Source organism: Typopeltis vanoorti, chromosome 18 (assembly GCF_054136105.1).
Source record: "Typopeltis vanoorti isolate ZY-2024b chromosome 18, IOZ_Tvanoo_1.0, whole genome shotgun sequence".
Lineage (NCBI taxonomy): Eukaryota > Metazoa > Arthropoda > Arachnida > Uropygi > Thelyphonidae > Typopeltis > Typopeltis vanoorti.
Window position 1 is genome coordinate 22,489,863 of NC_143566.1, and position 23,773 is coordinate 22,513,635.

At 34.6% G+C, this 23,773-nt stretch overlaps 1 protein-coding gene across 5 annotated transcripts in view; it reads left to right on the forward strand.

Moving 5' to 3' along the window:
- LOC150096537 (coiled-coil domain-containing protein 102A-like) overlaps positions 1-23,773 on the forward strand; it is a 404,861-nt gene that overhangs the window by 323,748 nt on the left and 57,340 nt on the right. For all 5 annotated transcript variants that reach the window (XM_090407898.1, XM_090407899.1, XM_090407900.1 and 2 more), the window contains exons 5-6: positions 5,079-5,288; positions 10,095-10,265. In XM_090407898.1, the coding sequence (XP_090264024.1) occupies positions 5,079-5,288; positions 10,095-10,265 (381 nt within the window). The remainder of the gene's footprint in view (positions 1-5,078; positions 5,289-10,094; positions 10,266-23,773) is intronic.

Below are 23,773 nucleotides of genomic sequence, written 5' to 3' on the forward strand. Positions count from 1 at the left end.
AAAATGGCTCCAAGTCTTGTCGGATAAGTCTAAAATAATTCGCCATCTAGAAAAGGGTGAAGCAGCTAACTTGCTACTGAATACAATGTCGGCAAATCTACAATCAGTGACATAAAAAAAAAAAGACAGGATTTTAACTTATGTTTCAACCACAGAAGGACCAAGCCTTGCTTGGTCCTTAAGAGACAAACTCTGAAAACAAGTGATTTTTCTTTACTTGATTCTAATTTCTGCTGTTTACACATGGTTTCTTTAAGAAAGAAGTCGTCATACTCACATCTCCAGAGACATTTTAAAGCAGAAAGCTAAGCATTTCCATTCGCAAATTTATCCAGATCAGAAATTCAAAGAAAGTGATGGTTGGCTAGAAAAATTTAAGACACGCCATGGTATTCCGTATCTATCAATATCAGGGGAAAAACTGTCTAGTGACATTTCCGCCATAGAACCATTTCAAAAAGCTTTTTTAGAAAAAATTCTTGAATTAAATTTAACAGATGATCAAATTTATCATGCGGACAAATGTGGCCTTTGCTCGAGGTCGTAACCAGAGAAAACTCTAGCTCACAGAAATGAAGCCTCAGCGCCCGGTCAAAAAATGTCCAAAGAGCGTCTCACGATCATGCCTTGTGCATACGCCTCAGGAAAACATAAATTAAAGATACTTATGACTGGAAAATCAAAAAACCCAAGACCATTTAAGAACTGCTGCCTTTCAGTTTTGTACTGAAGTCAACATAAAGGATGGATGGATGTCGAACTTTTTTCAAACTGGTGTGGTTTCACAACGATTTCGCACCATCTGTTAAAACTTATTTAAAATCCCAGAATTTAGAACAGAAAACACTTATTATTGGATAACTGTCATGGACATCCTCTGGCAGATGAATTGATTAGTGAGGATGGAAATTTTACGGCTATGTTTTTGCTTCCAAACTGTACTCCATTGTTGCAACCAATGGATCAGTACATAATACAATCCATTAAATTAAAATATCATAAAGACCTAGTAAAGATAAAAAACCAAAAGGTTAGTTTTCTGGCACCTTAATATAGAAAATAAGGGGATATAACATCCTTTGTTGTTTTATAGCCAGTAAGCAAAACTAAAGATCGATAACTACGATCTATATAAGTTTCATGCCGAAAAACTATCGGCGAAGGCAATTCGAAGTAAAGGTGGAGCAAGCTCCCTCACTATTCTTGATATTTTCTCATAATGTAAAACACAGCTCCTAGGAGATGTATTACTGTTTTACATTATGAGGAGAGGTCACTACCCAGACCGGTTTCAACCTTTTTTGAGGTTGAAACCGGTCTGGGTAGTGAGACAGCCAATACCCATGGGCCACTACCCATGCCTTCACTATAATTACACCTTTATGGCATTCGTATAGTGAAGGTATGTAAGTTCTTTTCACTAAGCTTTGATATCTTCCAGGTCTACCTACTCACTGATGAGACCTCAAAAAAGGTTGAAACTGGTCTGGGTAGTGACCTCTCCTCATAATGTAAAACAGTAATTACATCTCCTAGGAGCTGTGTTTTACATTATAAGAAAATATCAAGAATAGTGAGGGAGCTTGCTCCACCTTTACTTCGAATTGCCTTCGCCGATAGTTTTTCGGCATGAAACTTATATAGATCGTAGTTATCGATCTTTAGTTTTGCTTACTGGCTATAAAACAACAAAGGATGTTATATCCCCTTATTTTCTATCATAAAGACCTGTTTTTAAATGTAATTTCCCAAAATTATGACGTTACCACATCAATAAAAAAATATAAATTTGAAGGCTGCTTGGGAAGCCGTTGAACCTGAAGCGATTTGAGCGTCATGGGAAAAAAAAAAAAAAAAAAAAAAAAAAAAAAAAAAAAAAAAACTGTGGCCTTCTAGAATTTACCAAGATAACTACGGTGATACACAAAAAGAGGAAATTCAAAACGTGCTTAATTTGGTTAAAAATATAAATCCAGATGTTGAAATTTCGCAAATGGATGTTATGAAATGGATTACAAGTAGAACCGAAAGTGAATTCGAAATCAAATCAGATGCTGAATTATAAATATGATGCTACAGAATGAATTAGAAGATGATGATGACGATAAAGAACTCGAAGAAAAAAAGAGTAAAATGAAGAGGCAGTTGACAGTTTTAATGTGCGTATAGAATGGGATAAGCAGAATGATACACCATTCCAAAAAAAAAATTATTGCTAATGCAGCTCCGAGAGTCGCTGATTTTCTTTTGCTTCCAATAAGAAAAAAAAAATCAATGACTTTTCCACAAAGAAATAAAAAAACTTTTTTTGGGTGTAATTTTGTGAAACTTTTTTTGTGTTGTGTACAAGGAAGTGATATTTTTTTACGCAAATTAAGTTATGTACTGAACTATGCAATTTTATTAAATCAGAATCCTCCATAATACAAGTACATACAAACTAATTTTTTCACTAAAATAAACTTGTGTGCTGTATTATTTTTTAAGTTTTACATTACAGTACAGTAATTTTTTTTTCTGTCAGTTACTTCATTTATTTACTGAATTAAATTTATGTACCATTAGAATCTGATTATTTTTGTCTTAAAGGCAGTTACTGTTGTCTCTTGAAATTTTGCTAATCCCAATGAACATGGTTTTTATTAGTTTGGATTAGCGATATACCACTGTATTTAAAAAAATAATATTTTATTCTCATAAGACTTTCCCATATTTTAGATAAAGATAGGCAGTTGTTCTTGGAAGTTTTTTCACTTGGCTATGCTACCAATTATATATTTGGTTTAATCCTTTATCCAAGTGTAAGCAAACAAAGTTTGTGCCTGAAGTATTTTCAGGACTGGGGCAACTTGTAAAGGTGGAATAAGTTCTGATCACTTTCCTTAGTATCTTCCATAATGCAAAGCACATCTCCTTGCAGACATGTATAATGCTATGCATTAAGGGAAGGGCCACTACCCATACCATTTTTGACCTTTATTGACGTCTCATCAATGGGAGCCGGACCCAGAGGTGGTGGTACTAAGGTGGAAGCAATGGAAAGGTCATATTTACCTATATGAGTTCCGAAAGGTGTCTCACCTTATTATTAAATTACTCTGGATTTAGAGAAAGATGTTGGAAGTTTTTTCACTTGGTTATGCTGCCAATTATATATTTGGTTTAATCCTTTATCCAAATGTAAGCAAACAAAGTTTGCTCCTGAAGTATTTTCAGGACTGGGGCAACTCGTGGTAAAGGTGGAATAAGTTCTGATCACTTGCCTTAGTATCTCCCATAATGCAAAGCACATCTCCTTGCAGACATGTAAAATGATGCATTAAGGGAAGGGCCAAATATATAAAACCAAACCAAAACTAAACCAAATATATAATTGGTATATTGCATTATGGGAGATACTAAGGCAAGTATCAATTAAGTGATCAGAACTTAATTCCAACTTTAACGAATTGCCCCAGTTCTGAAAATACTTCAGGTGCAAACTTTGTTTGCTTACACTTGGATAAAGGATTAAAATATAGAATTGATAGGCAGTTGTTCTGATTCAAGTTTGGTCAGTGAAGTAAGGCCTCATTACTCTCTTTAAACAAATGCTCAAATTTGTACCAATAGCGATGTAGTAGGTGTTTATTTTTATACTGTACCTGCCTGTTTGTTGTGTTACAGTGGGTATATACAGAAAAGAAAATGTGTGCCATTCAATTAGAAGTCATTAACATATCTTTCACAATGACCTTGCTAGTCCTGCTTATTCTATAGTTTGTCCAAATTATTTCAGTCATTTTGTATTTCTCAATGTTTTTGAAAATGTGCAAAAGTTGAAAAGTCAGCCATGAAACATCCAGAGTTATTTTTGTTTGTATCCTCTTAAACAATGTAATTGAAATTTTAATGGTGGATATGTGGTTCAAAATTTTTCATTTGTGTACAAAATTTTTACTAATAATTTATTTAACTGAAACATTTTCTGTAGTTTATAGTAATTTAAAAAGTAGAATGATCCTTTTGCTTTTGGTAATTATTATTATGGGCTACTCCATGGAATCCTTACTCATCAAGAGAGGCCCTAAACATCATGCCAACCACCATCCAACATTTGCACAGTATCTATCATACTTTGCTTTGAATTCATTCAGTCATGGCACCCACAACAGACTCTGGCAATCTATTCCACTCATTCACCATTCTCTAAACAAAAAAAAATCTAGTTTTAACACACTTGCTAACTACACTCTAGCTCAGTTCCAAGCATGGCCCCTAGTTCGCCCACACACTGGACTGTTCTGAAAAATTTCCTCTGTATTAATGTAAACCCTTCAGTAATTTGTACGTCTCAATCATATCACCCCTTTTCCACCAATTTCTGTAACCCATAAATCTTCAACCTGTTCTCATAAGGTTCATTCCATAGATCTTCTACCATCTTGGTCACTTGCCTTTGGATCCTCATCCCAAGTGACACCAGATTTGTACACAGTATTCAACATGGATCTTACCAAGGCTCTATTAACAGGTATAATAACCTGCTTATCAGAGTATTCTTCAGTAACCCAGTAATCGAATGAGCTGCTTTAGTTACTTTTGCAATATGCCCTCTAAACTTTAACTCCCTATCCTCAAACACTTCCCCCTGGCTTCATCAATTTCCTTGAATACAGTTACATCAATGTGGTACACAGCTGGTAATCTTTTCATCCCAAAATGCATCACCATACACTTTGCCACATTAAATTGATATCCATTCTCCTTTTCTCAGACTGCCAGTCTATCCAAATCATCCTGTAAAATTTTAACGTCGTCTATATTAGCTATTGCTCTACCCAAAAATACATCTATAAATAGTTCTATGATTTCTGGCAATGTTCTTAGATCATTGCTATAAATCAGTAGTTATTATTCTTATGTGAGGTAGCATAGCATAATTTTAACAAAATAATGAGTGCTTAATTAGCTAAAAATGGTAATATAGTGTTAAAATTTGTTTTCATGCTTCTTTTAACTATGTTTTGGAAATTTGTATTAAAAAAAAAAAAAAAGATAAAGTTCCTTGCTAGTTATTCTACATACCATTCATTTAGTTGGAGAGACTACAAGCTGAGAATGCATCTGAGTGGGGACGTCGTGAAAGATTAGAGACTGAAAAATTGGCTTTGGAACGAGAGAACAAAAAACTGAGAACTCAGATTGAAGATTTAGAGGAAAGACTGGAAAGAAAGACCAAACAAATGACCCTGGCCTCTGATTCTGATGTTAAAGCCTTACAAATGGAACTGCACGAAAAAAACAAGGTATGGATTATGTTCTCCCATACTTCTGTCATGCCTTTTCTTATTTGATTAATAGAGCCAGAAAGGTTCAGTATTAAGTGCATCTAAAAGTTACTGACAAATGAGTGCATGTGTAATGTATCAAGTTGCCTTTTTAGTCTCTTCAATGCCTAAAAGCATTAAATCCTCCATAAATACTGAAAACAAACTAAGTATCCTTGTACTTTAATCTCCTACTCCAGTTAGGGCTATAATTTAGTCCAAAAATAAACCTTTTTTATATCGATCATATTTATTGAGATGAAATAAAATTAATACTTTTATCACTTCATCAAATTTCTGATATGTATCCTCAAGAGATATACAGAAAGCAGTTGATAGTACTACATAATTAAGTTTACATCATTACTAATTTCTATCAATAATTTTCCTACAAGTTGGTCTTATTTGTCAGGTTAACTGCATGCAAGATCTTATATTTTAACTTTTTGATGTGCTTCTAATTGCATCAGTCCACTCAGATCTTGGTCTTCCTCTGAGACTTTTTTTGCTATTGTGGCATCAATCATCTATTAGTGATAATCTTTGATCAACACCTGCTTTATTTCTAAACAAACTCTTAGATGATTAAGTTGAAATAGATTAAAACACTGTCTTCTCTATTGTGTTTCAGTTTAGGCTAATTTCTGTTCTTATTGGACATAAATTTATTTAACTGGCTTTTCACTATATCACCTTTTCTTATTCTCTTGTTTATTTCAATATTTAATATTTCATCTTCACTATAAATACTTGCAATATATTTAGAACAAGTATGGGGGGGGGAAGCTGAAAAGTTCTGATAAACACCTAGAACAAAAATAATATTAAAGCATCTGATATAACCACAAGAAAGAACATATCATAAAACCCTTTAACCCCATGTTTGATCAAATTGTACTAATTGTTATAATTTGTTCTTTTTCTTTTAGAATATATAAGAACACGTGTCTGAGGTTTTGAAGAAATTCGAAGATGCAGAGATGTGGGCCGTCATCAAGTTTTTTGTGCTGCACGAAAAGTCCACAACCAAGATTCACCAAACTTTATGTGAGACTTTAGTTGACTGTGCCCCAGCATATCCAACAGATGCCCCCAGGTCAGGAAGACCTTCTACAGATTAAACCTGAAAACATCGATGCAGTGCATGCCTTGATGATAGACGAATACCAGTCAAAAACATTGCAAAGACTCTGGAGATATCCAGGGAATGAGTTGGGGTCATTATCCACCAATCCACCATTATGAACATGCAGAAGCTCTCAGTGAAGTGGATCCCTGAATGTTTGAATGCTGACCAAAAGAGAGAATGTGTGCTGTCATCTCAAGAGATTTTGAGAAATCAGGTGCAATTTTTTGGCTCATATTGTGACTGTTGATGAAACATGGCTTCATCACTATGACTCAGAGGCCACAACAGTCAATGGAGTGGAGATACAAAGGTTCTCCATAGCCAAAGAAATTCCTAACTCAAAAGTCAGCAGGAAAGGTTCTTGCCATTGTCTTTTGGGATATGGGTGGTGTAATCCTTACCAGGTACCTCAAAAAAGGTGAAACTGTTACAGTACCAGTTTATTCAATAGCTCTGAAAGAAGTACTGAAGGAAAAACGCTGTGGGAAACTAAGTAGAGGCATAAGTTAAGGGGATAAAAATCCCTTATTGTTTTTCAGCCAGTAAGCGAAAGTAAGATCGAAAACTACGATCTGAACGTTTCATGCCGACGAACTGTCGGCGGATCCAAGCGTAAGTGACCACTTGGTAGTGCCACACCAAGGCAACTCGTTGCAAAGGTGGAGCAAGATCCCTCACTATTCTTGATATTTTCTCATAATGTAAAAACACACAGCTCCTAGGAGATGTAGTACTGCTTTACATTATGAGGTAATGTAATTACATTACCTCATTATGAGGTAATTACTGCTGCTTTATGAGGTAAATAATGCTCATTATGAGGTAAATAATACTGCTTTACATTATGAGGTAATGTAATTACCTCATAATGTAAAGCAGTACTACATCTCCTAGGAGCTGTGTGTTTTTACATTATGAGAAAATATCAAGAATAGTGAGGGATCTTGCTCCACCTTTGCAACGAGTTGCCTTGGTGTGGCACTACCAAGTGGTCACTTACGCTTGGATCCGCCGACAGTTCGTCGGCATGAAACGTTCAGATCGTAGTTTTCGATCTTACTTTCGCTTACTGGCTGAAAAACAATAAGGGATTTTTATCCCCTTAACTTATCAACCTCGCCAGAAAAATAGCCGTTTGGCTTTTCATCTAAGTAGAGGCATGTTGCTTTTGCAGGACAATGCAGCTGCTCATACTGCCCATGAAAACCCTAACAGACAATATACAACTTAGGCTTTCAGTGTCTGCCTCACCCACCCTATTCACCAGATCTGGCCCCATCTGACTATTTCCGATTCCCAAATTTAAAGGAACAAAATTGACTGCATATGATGAAGTCATATCTGCAGCTGAGGACTGGTTAGTAAAACAATGGAAAGACTTTCTCTGAGGATTGCAAATGATGCAACAGTGTTGAAACAAGTATATAACACTTTGTGGGGAATATTTTGAATAATGTGTATCTCAATTCCTTCATGGTGATTATTACAACTTTTGCACACCCTCATAATTGTAAATATGTTACTTTCATAGAAAATGAAGTTGATGAGTTCCATTTTCATAGTTTTCATCTTATGATTACTCATTTTCATGCCAAATTTATAACAATTATTCAATTTTGTTAAGAAAAAATTCTGAGTACTTGCGTTGGAATTATTTAAGAGTAGAACATCATCTGCATAAGGTAATGTGCTGAGATTAATAAACTGAGATGTTTATTGAATAAACATTCCCAGTTTTGATATTAGATTTAATATCACTTCATATGTGTACTATGTCTATGTGTATATAGAAGCTTATAACTTCACATCACTTGTCTTAGTATCCCATAATGCAAAACACATATCCTTACAGACATGAATAATGCTATGCATTATGGGAAGATTCACTACCCAGATCAGTTTCGACCTTTATTGAGGTCTCACGAGTAGGAGCAGACCCAGAGGTGATACCAAGGTTGAAGTAATGCAGAAGTCATATTTTCATATACGAGTTGACAAAAGGTGTCACACCTTATTATTAAAATACTCTGGAATAGAGATAAGATGTTGGAAGTTTTTCCACTTGGTTTTACAATAAATTAAAGATACCAAGAAATTATATGCTTGGTTTAATCCTTTATCCAAGTGTAAGCAAACAATTTTGCACCTGAACTATTTTCAGGACTGGGGCAACTCGTATATAGAAACTTATAACTTCAGATCACTTGCCTTAATATCCCATAATGCAAAGCACGTAGTGTTTTAATAAAGTGTGACACCTTTTGGCAACTCGTATATGAAAATATGACCTGCATTACTTCAACCTTGGTATCACCTCTGGGTGTGGCTCCCACTGATGAGACCTCAATAAAGGTCAAAACCGGTCTGGATAGTGACTTCCTGTAATGCATAGCATTATACATACCTGTAAGGATATGTACCTTGCATTATGGGATACTAAGACAAGTGATGTGAAGTTCTAAGCTTCTATATACAGGGTGTTCGGGATAAATTTGACATATTTATAATTAATTATATTTTTCCGTAAGTTACATGTATTAACACACACTTCTCTTCATTTAAAAGTTTGGACCCTTCTTCATTCATATACAAGATGTCAGAAAGGATGGATAGCTGGAACCCACCTGAATCATGGAAGAGAATAACTTGTATCATGATGATTCGTGCCCGCCATCAAAATAAGGATATTACGACTGCTGCCCAATGCTCCCTGAATACAGTAAAAACAATCAGGCATGAACTAGAGACTTGCAATGGTGACTACGAGGATGTAGCAAGAAGAAAGATCCCTAGCAGACGATCTGATTGCGTTCGTACAGCAGAATTCCTCGCAAATCTGCAGGAACAGGTGTTGAAGAACCCTGGCATTGGAATTCGGGCTTTGTTCGTGGAGTTGCTAACTGTAGTCAAGCCCTGGATAACAAGGGTAGCCAATGGTAGGCCGTATGTATGGCAGCAGGATTCGGCCCCTTGCCACACCTCTGGGAAAAGTCAAAAATGGTTGTCCGAAAATTTCTACGACTTCACCAGTCCAAATGTTTGGCCTCCAAACTCCCCAGACCTTAACCCCATGGATTATTTTGTATGGGGCGCAGTTGAAAAAGACACCAATCGCACTTCCAGTAATACAAAAGCCCAGTTAATGGATAAAATTAAAACAGTTTTTGCGGCCCTTCCCAGGGAGACTGTAGCATCAGCTTGTTCGAGGTTCCGAAGCAGAATTGAAGCTGTGATCGATGCTAATGGTGGTTATTTTGAGTAAATCTTGTTGATAGTATTGTAATTAACTCTGCCTGTAATGTTTTTTTGTCAATTCATTAAATTTAATAGATACAAAGAAGATTTTCTTTTTCCTTACGAAACTGTCAAATTTATCCCGAACACCCTGTATGAGTTGCCCCAGTCCTGAAAATAGTTCAGGCACAAACTTGTTTGCTTACACTGGATAAAGGATTAAACCAAGTATATAATTTCTTGGTACCTTTAATTTAAAGTCATAGCCCACAGTCAAAAAATGATTCCTGTTATTGATTTATCATTCCTTCATACCCCTACCTTATTTTAATAGTTGCTGCTGTTAATTAACTTGGCTGATAAGTTAGCAAAAGAATTTTCTCTTCAAGTTTTAACAAATTTATTTATTTATTTATTATTAGGAACTAGCAGATTTGAAGCATGCCCATAGCAAATTAAAAAAGGTTTTGCAAGATAAATCAACTGAATTAGCACATGCCCTTCGCCGTTCTGAACAGTACGAAGCTGAGGTGAAAAAGCTACGAGGACGCATTGAAGAATTAAAGAAGGAACTGGCGGCTGCCGAAGATGAAGTAAGTTTGTGTGTTGACAATTCCATGTCTGTAATGTTTTTAAAAAAAAAACTTAAATGTTATAAAATTAGATACTTTTGTTGGAATGACCTCTGAATATTATTTTTGTTCTTTCCTTACAATGTGATATTTTTGAAATCTGCAATATAAGATAAGAAACTAAGATATCTCATCTTAACTTCTTACCTGTAAGTTAAAATAAAATGCTTTCAGTTAGTACTTCTTAATTTAGATTTGGCATTTCCCTTCAAGGTAATGAGAACTGATTTATGATCCAAAGTGGTTAATTCTTATTCATATTGGGATACTCCAGTTACTGGATACCTTAAATTATGGCAGGAGACTGGTAATTTGGGACTTAGCTGGCTATTTGTTCTGTGTCGATTTAACTGTTTAGTAAAGTATGATGACAACAACACGATCAAATGCCATACCAACTGGAATTGTTTCTGAGTTGAACAAAATCCTCATCTATAGTGTGAGCAGATTTCAAAATGTGAAATTGAGCAGTGATACTTAGTTGTGCTTTGGGTTTCAAAGAATGTTGTGGTAAGTAGATAATTTTTCACATTGATAGAGAGGATATCTGACATAAGTGACTAGCTAGTTGTTGTTGGAGACCTTAAAAAAAAAAAAAAACAGTAACATTGGAAAGCAGTAGGAAATTAATCCCATACATGTGTGTTTGGAGAATGGAAGAAGAGAAATAATCTAAAAATTTTATGAAAGTTTTAAAATGAATCAATGGTAACCACTTACCATTGATTCATTCTGTCTTCAAATGATTTCAAGTGAAATAATTTGAAGACAGAATGAGACAGGGTTCAGCCAGAGATACATGTGATAAAGCAGTCATGAAGTTATATAAATCTTAATTTATATAGTTTCATGGTAGATTTAAGAGGTTAAAGAAGATATATTGAAGTTGAGGAATGAAGAAATAACGTAAGAACACGACCAAAGTGGACCAAGTCCATTAATTGTTGGTTCGATGATTAATAAAATAGACTCACTTTTTGTGTACAGAGAATGAGATTAGCAAATAAATTTCCTTATCCAGTGCCATATGCTAAGCTGCATCTGGTGGCTGTGTGGATTTTCATTGGCTTTTAGTGACGTTTTCAGGCTGGCGAAGATGTTGCACAATTTCCTAAGCAGTTCTATACTCAGCCAACAATCTGAGTGCTGATAGCCAGATTACTTTCAGTCACTTAATGCAGTGTCTCGAATCAACTAAGGGTGTTTGTAGAAATAAGAATTGGCCTTTGAGAGGTGGCGTTGACAGCCTTGAGCTTTTGAACCAATCAAATGCAACAGATTTCTTCATGGAATTCTGACCTTTTGCTTTACAGATATTGACTGCTTTGAACATCCAAGTTTAAACTCATTAGTGCAGTTTATTAAATTAAACGATTTTGGTCACTCCTTGCTCATAAGAATGAGCTATTTATAATTTTGGGAATTTATTGATCTGCACGAACCTAAGTTTCATGAAGTTCTATTTTTGTGAATACTAATAATTTATCAGCAGACCTTATGTTTTATGGAGACACCTCTTATATCTCTAACCTCAAATTGTATTTTGAATGAAAGTAATATAATGCCAGCCTAGTTGGCTGAGTGATTAGCATATCTGCTCTCCTGCCATTGGCATGGATGTTTGTGATTGTCATTCATTCATTCACATATTTCTACATACAAATAGATACACACTTCCGTGATGTTTCCAATGTGCAGTGTGTTCTATGCAATGAAGTTACCCTTCCTGCATATGGGAGAGGCTTTCACCAGGCTGAATATCATCATATCAACATCATATATAATTTTTGTTATAAAGTAATGTATTAACATACATTTAGGATATCCAATCAGCTGATATAATGTAGAGATGGATTTGAATAGACGATAAGAGTGATGTAAAAAGTATACTTGAACAGAAAGCTATCATTTGTAGTATTAAAATTTACTTTAGTAAAAAGAGAAACATAAATTTAGCATTTTAAAAGGAGAATCTGTGTAAAACACATGGAGCAACCAGTTTGGAAATAAAATGTGTAAATAACATGTAAATATTTGATCTCTGAATATGAGGAATGTGCTTTGGAATTCTGTAGTATTTTAGGCTGGTTCATTAGTTGTTTTCATATGTCAGTAGAGTTCAACCTATTTTACTACGCGAGCTTCTTTTCTATAAAAAGTTATTCCGGGATCTACTCTCTTATATATAAGTTATTCGGGGATCTACTATCTTATATATAAGTTATTCGGCGATATACTCTTTTATATAGATCACTTTCCCCCAACCTGATATCTGATTATGCACAAATAAACAACTAAAAAAAATACACAACTAAAAACTTTATTTGTGTATTTAAAAATTTATTTATCACTTTTAATTATTTTAATACAACAAAAAAAAAAAACTAATATATTGGAACAAAATATTTATTTCTGTATTTTGGAAAACCAAAGTTAGAAAAAACAACAGATTGATTACAAACTCACAAGTTACAGGAAATGCTGGTTGATGGGGGGGGGAGTTAATGTGGGAAATTTGGCATTGTTTAGTCCTTGCAATATTTTCATAGTCAAGTTGATATGAAGAAGTGACCAATTGCAGACAATAATCAGACAAATGATCATTTGTAAATTGGTTTCTTAATTGATTTTTTATGATGGTCATATTTGAAAAAGCAGATTCTGACAAGTATGTCGATCCAAAACACGACAGAATTTTTCACGCAATATCAGTTACTATTGGGAATTTTTCATGTGCATTCTTCCAAATGACTTCATTGTTTATTGATTTTAAATGTAAACTATTCTGAATATTTATTATCTCAAGTTCTACTTCAGCTTGGTTTATATCAAACAGCCCAACTAATTTTATTTGAAATTTCGGTGATGTTAAAGTTTTCTTGAAATGGATTATTCATAAAAGATACAATCATTTCAGTTTTATTAAAATCTTTAAGTCTTAAATTTATTTCTTCCTCAACTAATTCTATTTCACGGATAAATTCTTTTAAATCATAGCAAAGCATTTCTTGATTTTGTTCAAAAAATTTTAATAAATATGGGAGATGTCTAAATTTACAGTCATTTATATTTTTCTTTAATAAAAGTAAGTATTGTTGGAAAATTTTTATTGAACTTAACATGTCAATTAAATTTTTATCTCTACCTTGTACCTCGGGGTGCTTAAGGGTCAAAGCTGTATAACTGAGAGGAGACCTCCACATAGCCTTTAAAGGAATGCGGAGAACTGACCAGGGCTTCTGACTTAATGTCCAATCCTCACCTTCTCGTGGTGCACCCTGTGGGGTATCTACTTGGATACTGAACGAACGAGGATGGGCTGGCAATTTGGGATTTAGCCGACCAAATTGTATTCTTATTGGTTAAACCAAAATAAAAAAAAAATGATAGTACAACATGACAAAATTTCATGCTGGCTGGGGCGTTGCCCGGTTAAACAAGGCCCCCATTGTTTTCGCCAGGGAACCAGGGCAAACAGCGAAAAGTCAGCTACTGGAACAAATCTGAAAACAAACCCCAACTCAATATCACCAGAATTAAAGATCGGTACTATCAACGTAAGAAGCCTGAATGGCAAAGAAATGGAGCTAGCTGAGGAATTAGATAAGTACCAGATCGACATAATAGGGGTGACTGAAACAAAAAAGAACAAAACTGGTGAGATCTTTCTGAGCAATAAATACAAAATGTTATATTCAGGCAATGACAATCAAGGAAAAGAAGGAGTAGCCATAGTATTCAACACAAAATATGAGACTAATCTTCTTGAATGGCAGGCAGTCTCAAGTAGAGTAATGTGTTCAAATATGAGAATGGGGAACTGGACAATGAGACTTACTTGTGCCTATGGTCCCACAGAAGGTTCTACTAAGGTAGAAGTGGAGTAATTTTTTGACATTTTAGAAAAAGCAACTGACACAATGAAAAAGGAAAAGTTGGTCCTTGTTGGGGATCTAAATAGCAGAGTAGGAAATGATTGTGAGACATATAAAAATATCTTGGGAAAATTTGGAGAAAAGAGCAAAGCTAATAATAATGGCAAATATCTGTTGGATTTCTGCTCAGGACATGGACTGGTTATTACTAACACCATGTTCCAACATAAAAATGTGCACAAATTTACATGGAGAGAAGGGGCTAGGAATAAGAAAAGTCTCATTGGCTATGTTATTGTTGATAGTGATGTTTTCTACCTGGTGCAGGACACCAGAGTGTACAGAGGATTTGAAATTGGAAGTGATCACTATTTAGTCTTGAGCAAGATAAAATTGAATTTCATATTGAAAAGAAAAACATGTAAGAATGTTTTAAAGCGAATAAAAGTTTAGCAGCTCTCAGATGTGAACTGTAGGCTAAAATACACAAAGATTATTGAAAAAAAAATGAAAGAGTTTCAGAACAGGAATCAAACCTTGGAGATTCAGTGGCAAACTCTGAAGAAAACATTGATTGATTCTGCCAGAGAGGTATGTGATGAGGTTGTCTGTAAGGATAAAAAAATCAGAACTCCCTGGTGGAAACAGGAAGTTAAAGAGGCAGTGAAGGAAAAGAAGGAAGCATATCAAAAGTTCCTGTCAAATAAGTCAGCTTGTGCGCTTAGAGAATTTAGAGACAAATGCAAGAATGCTAAACACTGTGTAAAACTAGCTAAACAAAAGTCATGAGAGGACTTTGGCAAGAATATAGAAAATAAATATCAAGAAGGTGGCAAAATATTCTGGAGGTTGTTAAACAAGCTTAGGAATGGAGGAAAGTGTGCTGTAAAAGGAGTTAGAGATTATAAAGGTGACATGAAAATGGGAGATAAAGATATCCTTGAAGTATGGAGTAATTACTTTGAAAAACTGCTAAATGAAACAAGCAGTGATGACAGCACAGTGGTAAAAAACACTGACCAGGCATGTAGTCAGGACTACATATCCATACTTGAAGTAGAAAAAGCCATCAAAGGCTTGAAATATGGAAAGGCAGCAGGAGTAGATGATATTCGACCAGAAATGCTGAAGTATGGTGGTATAAGAGTCTTACAGTGGCTGCACTGAATAGTTCAGAAAGCCTGGACAGAGGGACGAATTCCTGATGATTGGAGTAGAGCTCTCATAGTACCCATATATAAAAAGGGAAATAAAACTGAATGTGAGTATTACAGAGGTATTTTCCTACTGAGTGTTTCTGGCAAGATCTATGCAAGTATATTTGAGAAACGGTTGAAAAGAATTGTGGAAGAAAAGCTTGGTGAAGAACAAGCTAGATTCAGGCCAAATAGAGGCTGTCAGGATCAGATCTTCACTTTACGACAGATAGTCGAGAAAGCATGGGAATATAACAAAGATCTGTATTTAAGTTTTGTCGATTTGGAAAAGGCATATGGCAAGGTGCCAAGAGAGAAGCTATTCAATACGCTGCAGTTATATGGTGTCAATGGGGCATTATATCAAGCAATATTTAGCCTTTATTTGAGTTGTGAGTCAGCAGTTAGAATTGAAGGAAGTACAGGAAGATGGTTTAATGTTAAATCTGGTGTGAGACAAGGATGTACATTATCCCCTCTGTTATTCATTATCTATATGGATCACATTATGAAGGAAAGTGGTATTAAACATGATATCAAAATTGGAGATGTTAATGTCAGCTCTTTGCTTTATGCAGACGATGTTATACTTCGAAATAAATCCGCTACACGTCTGCAAGATTCTCTGACTAAATTGAATAGCTGTTGTAATAGATATGGTACGAAGGTCAGCAATAAAAAGACAAAGACAATGAAAATAGGCAGAATCATTGAAAATGTCAACTGTGTTGTGAATGGAGAACCTGTGGAACAAGTAAAACATTTCAGCTATTTAGGCACGTTTTTACTGAAGATGGTAAATTCAATATAGAAATAGACAACAGAATCAGCAAAGCTGGTATGGTGGGAAGTTCAGTTGAATAAATTCATATGGAATAAGAGAGAAATTAGTCGGAACACTAAATTAGCTGTATACAAGACAGTGTTCAAACCAGTTTTAACTTATGGATCTGAGAGCTGGGTCAGAAGTAAAACACTTGACCAAAGACTAGAGACCACAGATATTGAGAGTCCTGAGAAAGATTATAGGCGTGAACAGATGGCATCAATGGCAGTATCATATTAAAAACGAGGATATTAGGAAAGAACTTAGGAAAGGACATTGTCAGCATCCAGGAATGCGTTAGCAGAGCTAATCTCAGGTGGTATGGTCACTTAAACAGAATGGGCGAGGAAAGATTAGCAAAACAAGTGTTCTCTGCCAGGTTGGCAGCCAAACGACCCAGAGGAAGACCAAGATATAGGTGGATTGATACGGTAAAGTGCCTTAGACGATAGAAATATAAGATCTGACAATGTTGGAGTCTTGACAAGTAACAGACTGATTTGGAGGAGAATTGTAGATAGGAAATTAATAACGATGTAATTTTTTTCATGTAGTACTATCATATCCTGTACACCCCTTGAGGGTACATGGCAGGAATTTGAAGATAATGATGATGACCTTTTAACTCTAAATTTAAATTGCTTAATTTCATACAGAAATCTACTAAAAATGATAAGTGTAACAACCATCTTTTATCACTCAATTGTGGATAAATATCTTCTTTTTCATCAAACATTATTATACAAATTTTTCATAAAACATTATTATACAACAGAGGTTCCCTATCATCATCTGCCTGTAATTTAAATAATCGCTGCTGCAGGGCTTTTCCTCGAACAGAATTTACAGTTTTAAATATAATATCCAAAACATCTTTTGTAACAAAACGTCAGTAGTACGTAAAAAAATCTAGATATTTGTCATCGTTTTTACATAATGAAATGAAGCCTGATTTATTACCTGTCATTGCAGGAGCACCATCAGTAGTAATAGACACAAGTTTAAAAAACGGAAGTTTGTGTTGTTTCACAAATTCATCAGATGCCGAAAATATGTCTTCTCCCCTAGTCCTTCCCAGTAATGGTATAATTTTCAAAAGTTCTTTACTTGAATAATCTTGAAATACCATGCGAATAAATACTATTAACTGAGCAATATCAGTGAAGTCGTTTGATTCATCAAATTTTAATGAAAACGCAACACACTGGTGAATGTCTGACATTAACCTGGCCTTGAAACTTTTCTCCGGCAATTGGAACTCTTCGTTTTGGCAATTTGAAACCTTGTCTGCAGCCTAGAGGTGGTCTCTCTCTAGCGACGTCTTGAACCGAGAAGATCCTTTCTGGAAGCGGGAGACTCCTCTCTCAAGCAACGTGGGTCCGGCCAGTCTCTTTGATGGCGACTCTGGAACGGGCAGCCTCCTCTCTGACAGCAATTCTGGCACCAGGACCTCTTCTGCTTGCTTCAGTCCCTTTTTATTAGGCCTCCTCTGAGACCTCGCATGAAGTTTGGCAACCCCCAAAGAATGGGCATGAGTCTTTCATCTTAAGTTTCAAGTTTGGCACGCCTTTTGTTCTCCTTTGCTTTCTTTTGATTGTAAGTTGCCGGCCATCAGAAAGTTGTTTGAACTCTTTCTGACTGACTTCGGAGATGTTTACACTTAGAGCCTGCACGCCTTTCTCATACATACAAGTTTCAATAACAATCTTTCTAATGCCGCCATATACAGCTTCGGCGACAAAAACATTGCCTTTGTTTTTAAATTCTAACAAATTCATATTAAAGCAGTATATACAGTTAGCTTCAAAAGAGTTATTTACAAAAATATCTAATACAAACTATACCGAGACAAACAAAGTTTATTTTTTTACAATATTCACATGGGACTTAACCTAAGTAAAAAATCGATGTAATGTGCTTTGGAATATTTAATATTTAAGCTGCAATGAGTTTTTACACTTTGCTTATAATCGTATTCACTCGGCTTGCTGTTTGACTTCCACTGATCCAAATTAATTCATTTACCCGGACTTATAAGAAAATTACTGATTTGACAATTTTAACAAAAAATAAATAAACAATAGCAATACGCTTAAAGCAAATTAAAAATAATGCAAAATAATGATAAATAAAATATTATGTTTTCAGTTTTAATTAAATTTGTAAGTAAGGAGGAATACACAAGAGATTGACTAAAAATCGCCCTACGATCAACGGTTTGAACACCCCTGTCATATGTGAATAAAAGAAGTCCAGGTATTTATGAAGGAGCTGTCAATTATGTTTTCTTTTGGTAGGAAAATAAAATTATATTTCACTTCATCATCATCATAATGCTAATTACAGATGAGGATGGTCTGAAAAGTTCTTGGCCTAACAATGAAAAAACGAATTTGTAATTTTGAAATTATTTTTATTTTTCAACATAATCTTCCTTACGACTAATACGTTTATTCCAGCGATGCCCCAGCACCATTATTCCATCGTTGTAGTAGTTCTCAGTAAGATGTGAAGAATACTTCTCTACAGATCAGCTGCAATCACCTCTTGATTCGAAGAAAAACGCTGATCGGCTAGGAAGATTTTTAGTTTTGGGAAGAGATAGAACTCAGAGGGAGCCAAATCTGGGAAATAGGGTGGATTCCAACAATTCATAGTGCAGATCCCTTAATTTTCTCCTTGTCAGGTGGGCAGGTGCACTGTCGTGATGAACGATGATTTTTTTTTCTTCTGCAAACTGGGTCTTTTCTCATGAATTTTTTCGTCTAGTCTGGTTAATAGATCGGAATAATTTTCCTTGGTTATTGTTTTATCCTTTTTAAGATAATTAATAAACAAAATGCCTTTAGCATCCCAAAACACCAATGCCATAACCTTTCCTGCTGATGAAACTGACTTTGACTTCTTTGGTGCTAAATAACCGGCTTCTGTCCACTGTTTTGACTGCTGTTTGGATTCTGGTGTGTAATGGTGAATCCAAGTCTCATCCATAGTAATAAATCGACGCACAAATTCAGTTTTATTCTTGTTAAAACGCTCCAAGCATTGTTCAGAGATTTTCATGCGAGTGCGTTTTTGATCTGCTCTGAACAAGCACGGCACCCATCTTGCGCAAAGCTTTTTCATTTGCAATTCTTCATGAAAAATATATCCTACACATTCTTTTGAAATGGCTATAGTCTCAGAAATTTCACGCACTTTGACTCACCGGTCATCCAATACCATATCATGTACTTGATCAATGATTTCTAGTGTTGTTACACATTTTGGATGTCCTTCACGGATCATCTTCAAGGCTGGTACACCCCCCATTTAAACTTGGTAGCCCATTTCTTAATTGTTGAAAATGAAGAAGAGTGCCCATAAATTTTTACAAACTTCAAATGAATTTCTTTTGCCATTAAAAACCTTCTTTTACAAATAATTTTATAACCGCACCATACTTAGTTTTATCCATTTCAAGGGATACAGACAACACTCTTGCTTCAGACAGCTGTATAAAACAAACTACTTGATAGAATGACTTGCAATTTCACATGGATGCTTATGACGGATGTACTTACTTAGAAAAAAAAAATCTTCCTGATAGTGTTGCAATCTCCATCTATGGTCGAGGCCAATAACTTTTCAGACCACCCTTGTATATATACCATATCAGCCTGTTTGTCTCATTATCCATCTAATATCATATTTTTAGGTCTACCTGTACTTGTTTTTCGAATTGGTTTATATTGTATTAATTGTTTAGAATATCAGGTGTTAGCCATTCGGTTTATGTTCGATCCAATTTTGTTTTTTTGTTTGTAATTGTTTAGTTTTTCTTCTATTGATTTTATTTTCAGTGCTTTTAAAATATCTTCATTCCTTTTTTTTTTTGTCTAATAATGTGTATTTTGCAGTTCTAATGAATTTCGTTCCATTTGCCCAAATTTCACTCATATAATAATGTAGGTATTCTAAACTATTGTATATTTTAAAGCATGTTTCTTTTTGTACAATACTCAGATTGACTGTTCTGTTTATTGGGTCTGTAATTTGTAAAAATTAAGAAGTTTTTAATTTTATGTCGTTTTTCTCCTTCATATCCAGATAAATGAAGATACTCTGGTGTTCAAAAGCTAAGAGCAAACTACATTTTTACCTGTATATGAATAAAATTTTATGACTACAGCCAAATGTGGACATAAATTTATTGCCAGCATACTAATAAATTATATTACACCAAAAGTGTGTTATAAATTTCTTACAGATTAAATTAATGCATTTTTGGCAAGAGTTACAAATTTCCGAAGGACATAGTTAAGAGATTAACGTACAGTGCTTATGGAAAACTCTGCGGAGAGACATTTCAGTATGGAATATGTTCATCCTGAACTGCAATACAGCTCTCACAATGTTATACCATGCTCAGCACCAAATGATTTAGGAGTTCTTGAGGCAAACTGGCCCACTCCTTCAGAGCAAGTATAAGGCCTTGTTTGTTTTCTGGAGGGGAATTTTGAGTAGCAATGTATCCCAAACATGTTCTATAAGGTTGAGATCTGGGGAGAGTGCTGGCCACTCGATTCGATTAATATCCTTGGTCTTCAGAAGTATCTCCACTGCTCGTGTATGATGTGATGTGACATTATCATCCATAAAAATGAATTCTTTTTGTATAGCACCATGGCACAATCGAACATGACATTGAAGAAATTCATTGCAATATTGATCACCAGTCATATTCCCTTTTTCCAACACTTGTAGCTTGATTTGTCCATTAAGCATAATGCCTCCCCACACCATGACCCCAGCACCACTGTATCTATCCCTTTCAAGAATATTCTCAGGATGGTAAGCAGTACCACTTTTACGCCAGATCAAGTGTCATCTATGAAGAGTACATTATCCCATTGGTGTCTTGTCCAGTTTCTACTGATAAATAACGCCATTGAAAACATGCTCTACAATGAGCTGTGGATAAAGGGACGCATACTACAAGCCTTCAGACACATAGGCCTACTTGTCACAGTTTGTCTAGATAACCTCATACATGTGCTTGAATGGAGGTGACCTGCTGTGCCACATTGATTTCCTCTTGCTATTATAACCAAAAATCTGTCTGTGCTCCATGGGAAAGTGAGGGCACATCTTAGCAGACCTCTGGAACACATTCCATCGGTTTGAGACGTTGCCCAGAGACTGGATACAATGCTATGTGAGAGTCCAAACTCTCTGGCAATATCAGTAATTCTGCAGCCTTCTTCCTTCAAGCATTCCAATAATTTTTCTCTGCATGAAGGCATCTAAATGATGTCTTTGAGATATTACAAGTCATCGAAGTTTCATCTCTGCATGAAGGCATCTAAATGATGTCTTTGAGATATTACAAGTCATCGAAGTTTGCAACTTAATTCCTTCACAAAAAGAGCTTCCTTCAAACACAATTTGCTTAGTGCAACCTTTTATCCTGCTGAGTGCTACCACGTGATCCCTTTGTGTGCAAAAATTTTAATGTGTAACTGATTTCTACTTGGAATTGTCAATTATACAAAGTGTCACAAGCTGATTTCTCTGAATTTGCAGTTGTAATCTTCAGAAATAGTGTTCATCCTTAGGCTTTAGACACCAATATATTTATCTGTTCTATTATTTTATTATTGATAACTATTTTACTTCTAACTGTAGTTCTTCCACAAAATGCAATTGTTTTAGTTTTATCTGTGTATATTTGCATTCCAAACTGTTCTACTATAATGCTTAAATTATATCTTGCTCTTTGTGAATTGTCTTCCTTATCTGATATTATTACCTGATCATCTGCAAATAATAGTATATTTATTTTGTTATTCTGGGAAATTTCTATACCTGGATTATTTAAGGTGTTCTACTGTATAAATATTTCGTTAATATAAATATTCAAGTGTTGTACACAGAGGGCATCCCTGTCTTAGTCCTTGGTTTATGGATTGTTTTTCCGACATTTTTTCCCATTATTTTTATTTTCATTTCATTATCTTTGTATATGTTCAATATTGCATGAAGTAAAATATTCGGTATATTTATTCTTTGCTAATATACAAAATTTTGTCAAATGCTTTTTCATAATCTATAAACAAAAGATGAGTTTTTAAATTAAATTCTCTTCTTAGCTGCATCCTTTTCCAAATCCATTTTGATTTTTTCACTGTATATTTTCAATTTTTCATTAAGTATTCTGCCATTTATTTTGTAGCAAGTCAATAAATGCAATATGTGTTTCTAAATTGTATTCTCTTCTTTTCTCTATTATTAATTTTAGGCAAAAGGCCGGGTGTATACATGATCGTCTTTTTCTAAATCCATTCTTTACTTCTAAAATAAAGTTTTCGGAATATTTCATTAATTTGCTATTTAAGATTTTGCTATATATTTTGTAACACGAATTTAGTATACTGATACCTCTATAGTTTTTAGGGTCATCTCTATTATCTTTTTTAAAGATAGGAAGCACAACTGCTCTTTTCCATTCTGTTGGGAGGATACCAGTTGAATAAATTTTATTTAAAAATAATAAGAGTCTTTCTTTGATTAGAGTATTTCTGGATCAGAGTATTTTAATAATATAAGGATATGTGCTTTGCATTATGGGATACTAAGGCAAGTGATGTGAAGTCATCAGCTTCTATATGTGAGTTGCCCCAGTCCTGAAAAAATTTCAGGTGCAAACTTTGCTTGTTTACACTTGGATAAAGGATTAAACTAAGTATATAATTTCTTGGTTTCTTTAATTTACAGTATAACCAAGTGAAAAAACTTCCAACAGATAATTGGATAATTATCTGTTTGTCATCTTCACAAACATTATGCCTAAATAGCTGAAATATTTTAATTGTTTTTCAGTTCCCAATTTTTTATAGTTATTACCTTTTTATTGTTGATTTTTATACCAAATTTGTTACAAAAGTTTTCAGTGAAAGAGGCCTGATTGTATTTATTTTGTTTAGAATAACATTATTTTTATAAATAGCTCAGTACATTTCTGATTTTGATATCAGTTTTGATACCTCCTTTCTTCATAATGTTTGGATTTCTGAATTTTCTTTATAATTTTCATATATATATATATATATATGTGTGTGTGTGTGTGTGTATTTTTCAATGCAGCTGATTTTCACTGCTGCAAACTCACTGGCTATAACCAGCTACTAAAAAGTTCCAGCCCATAGGTACAATGCTTGCTGAAGGAAATTCACTGTAGCAAACTATAACAAATACTTCCTACGAGTTTTTCGCATGGTACTCATTTTTATCCTGCTGAAAACTCAATGGTGGTTACTTTGTATTTCAAATCCCCTGTATATCTCTGAGTTGGTCTGAAGAGACCACTGGCATCAATAACATGGTTAATAAGATTTTTCTTATTTCTTGTGTTTTTTCCTCTGTGTGAATTTAATGCATATCCTAATGTTGAAGCATGGTGTTTCTAATGACTAATCCATGTTCTGAACTGAATTCATTTGCTATGCTCATGTTTAAATTTCCAACAGTAACCAAATTTTTCTTTGTCAGCTGTCTTCTTTAATAACTCAAAAAAAAAACTCCTTGACTTTT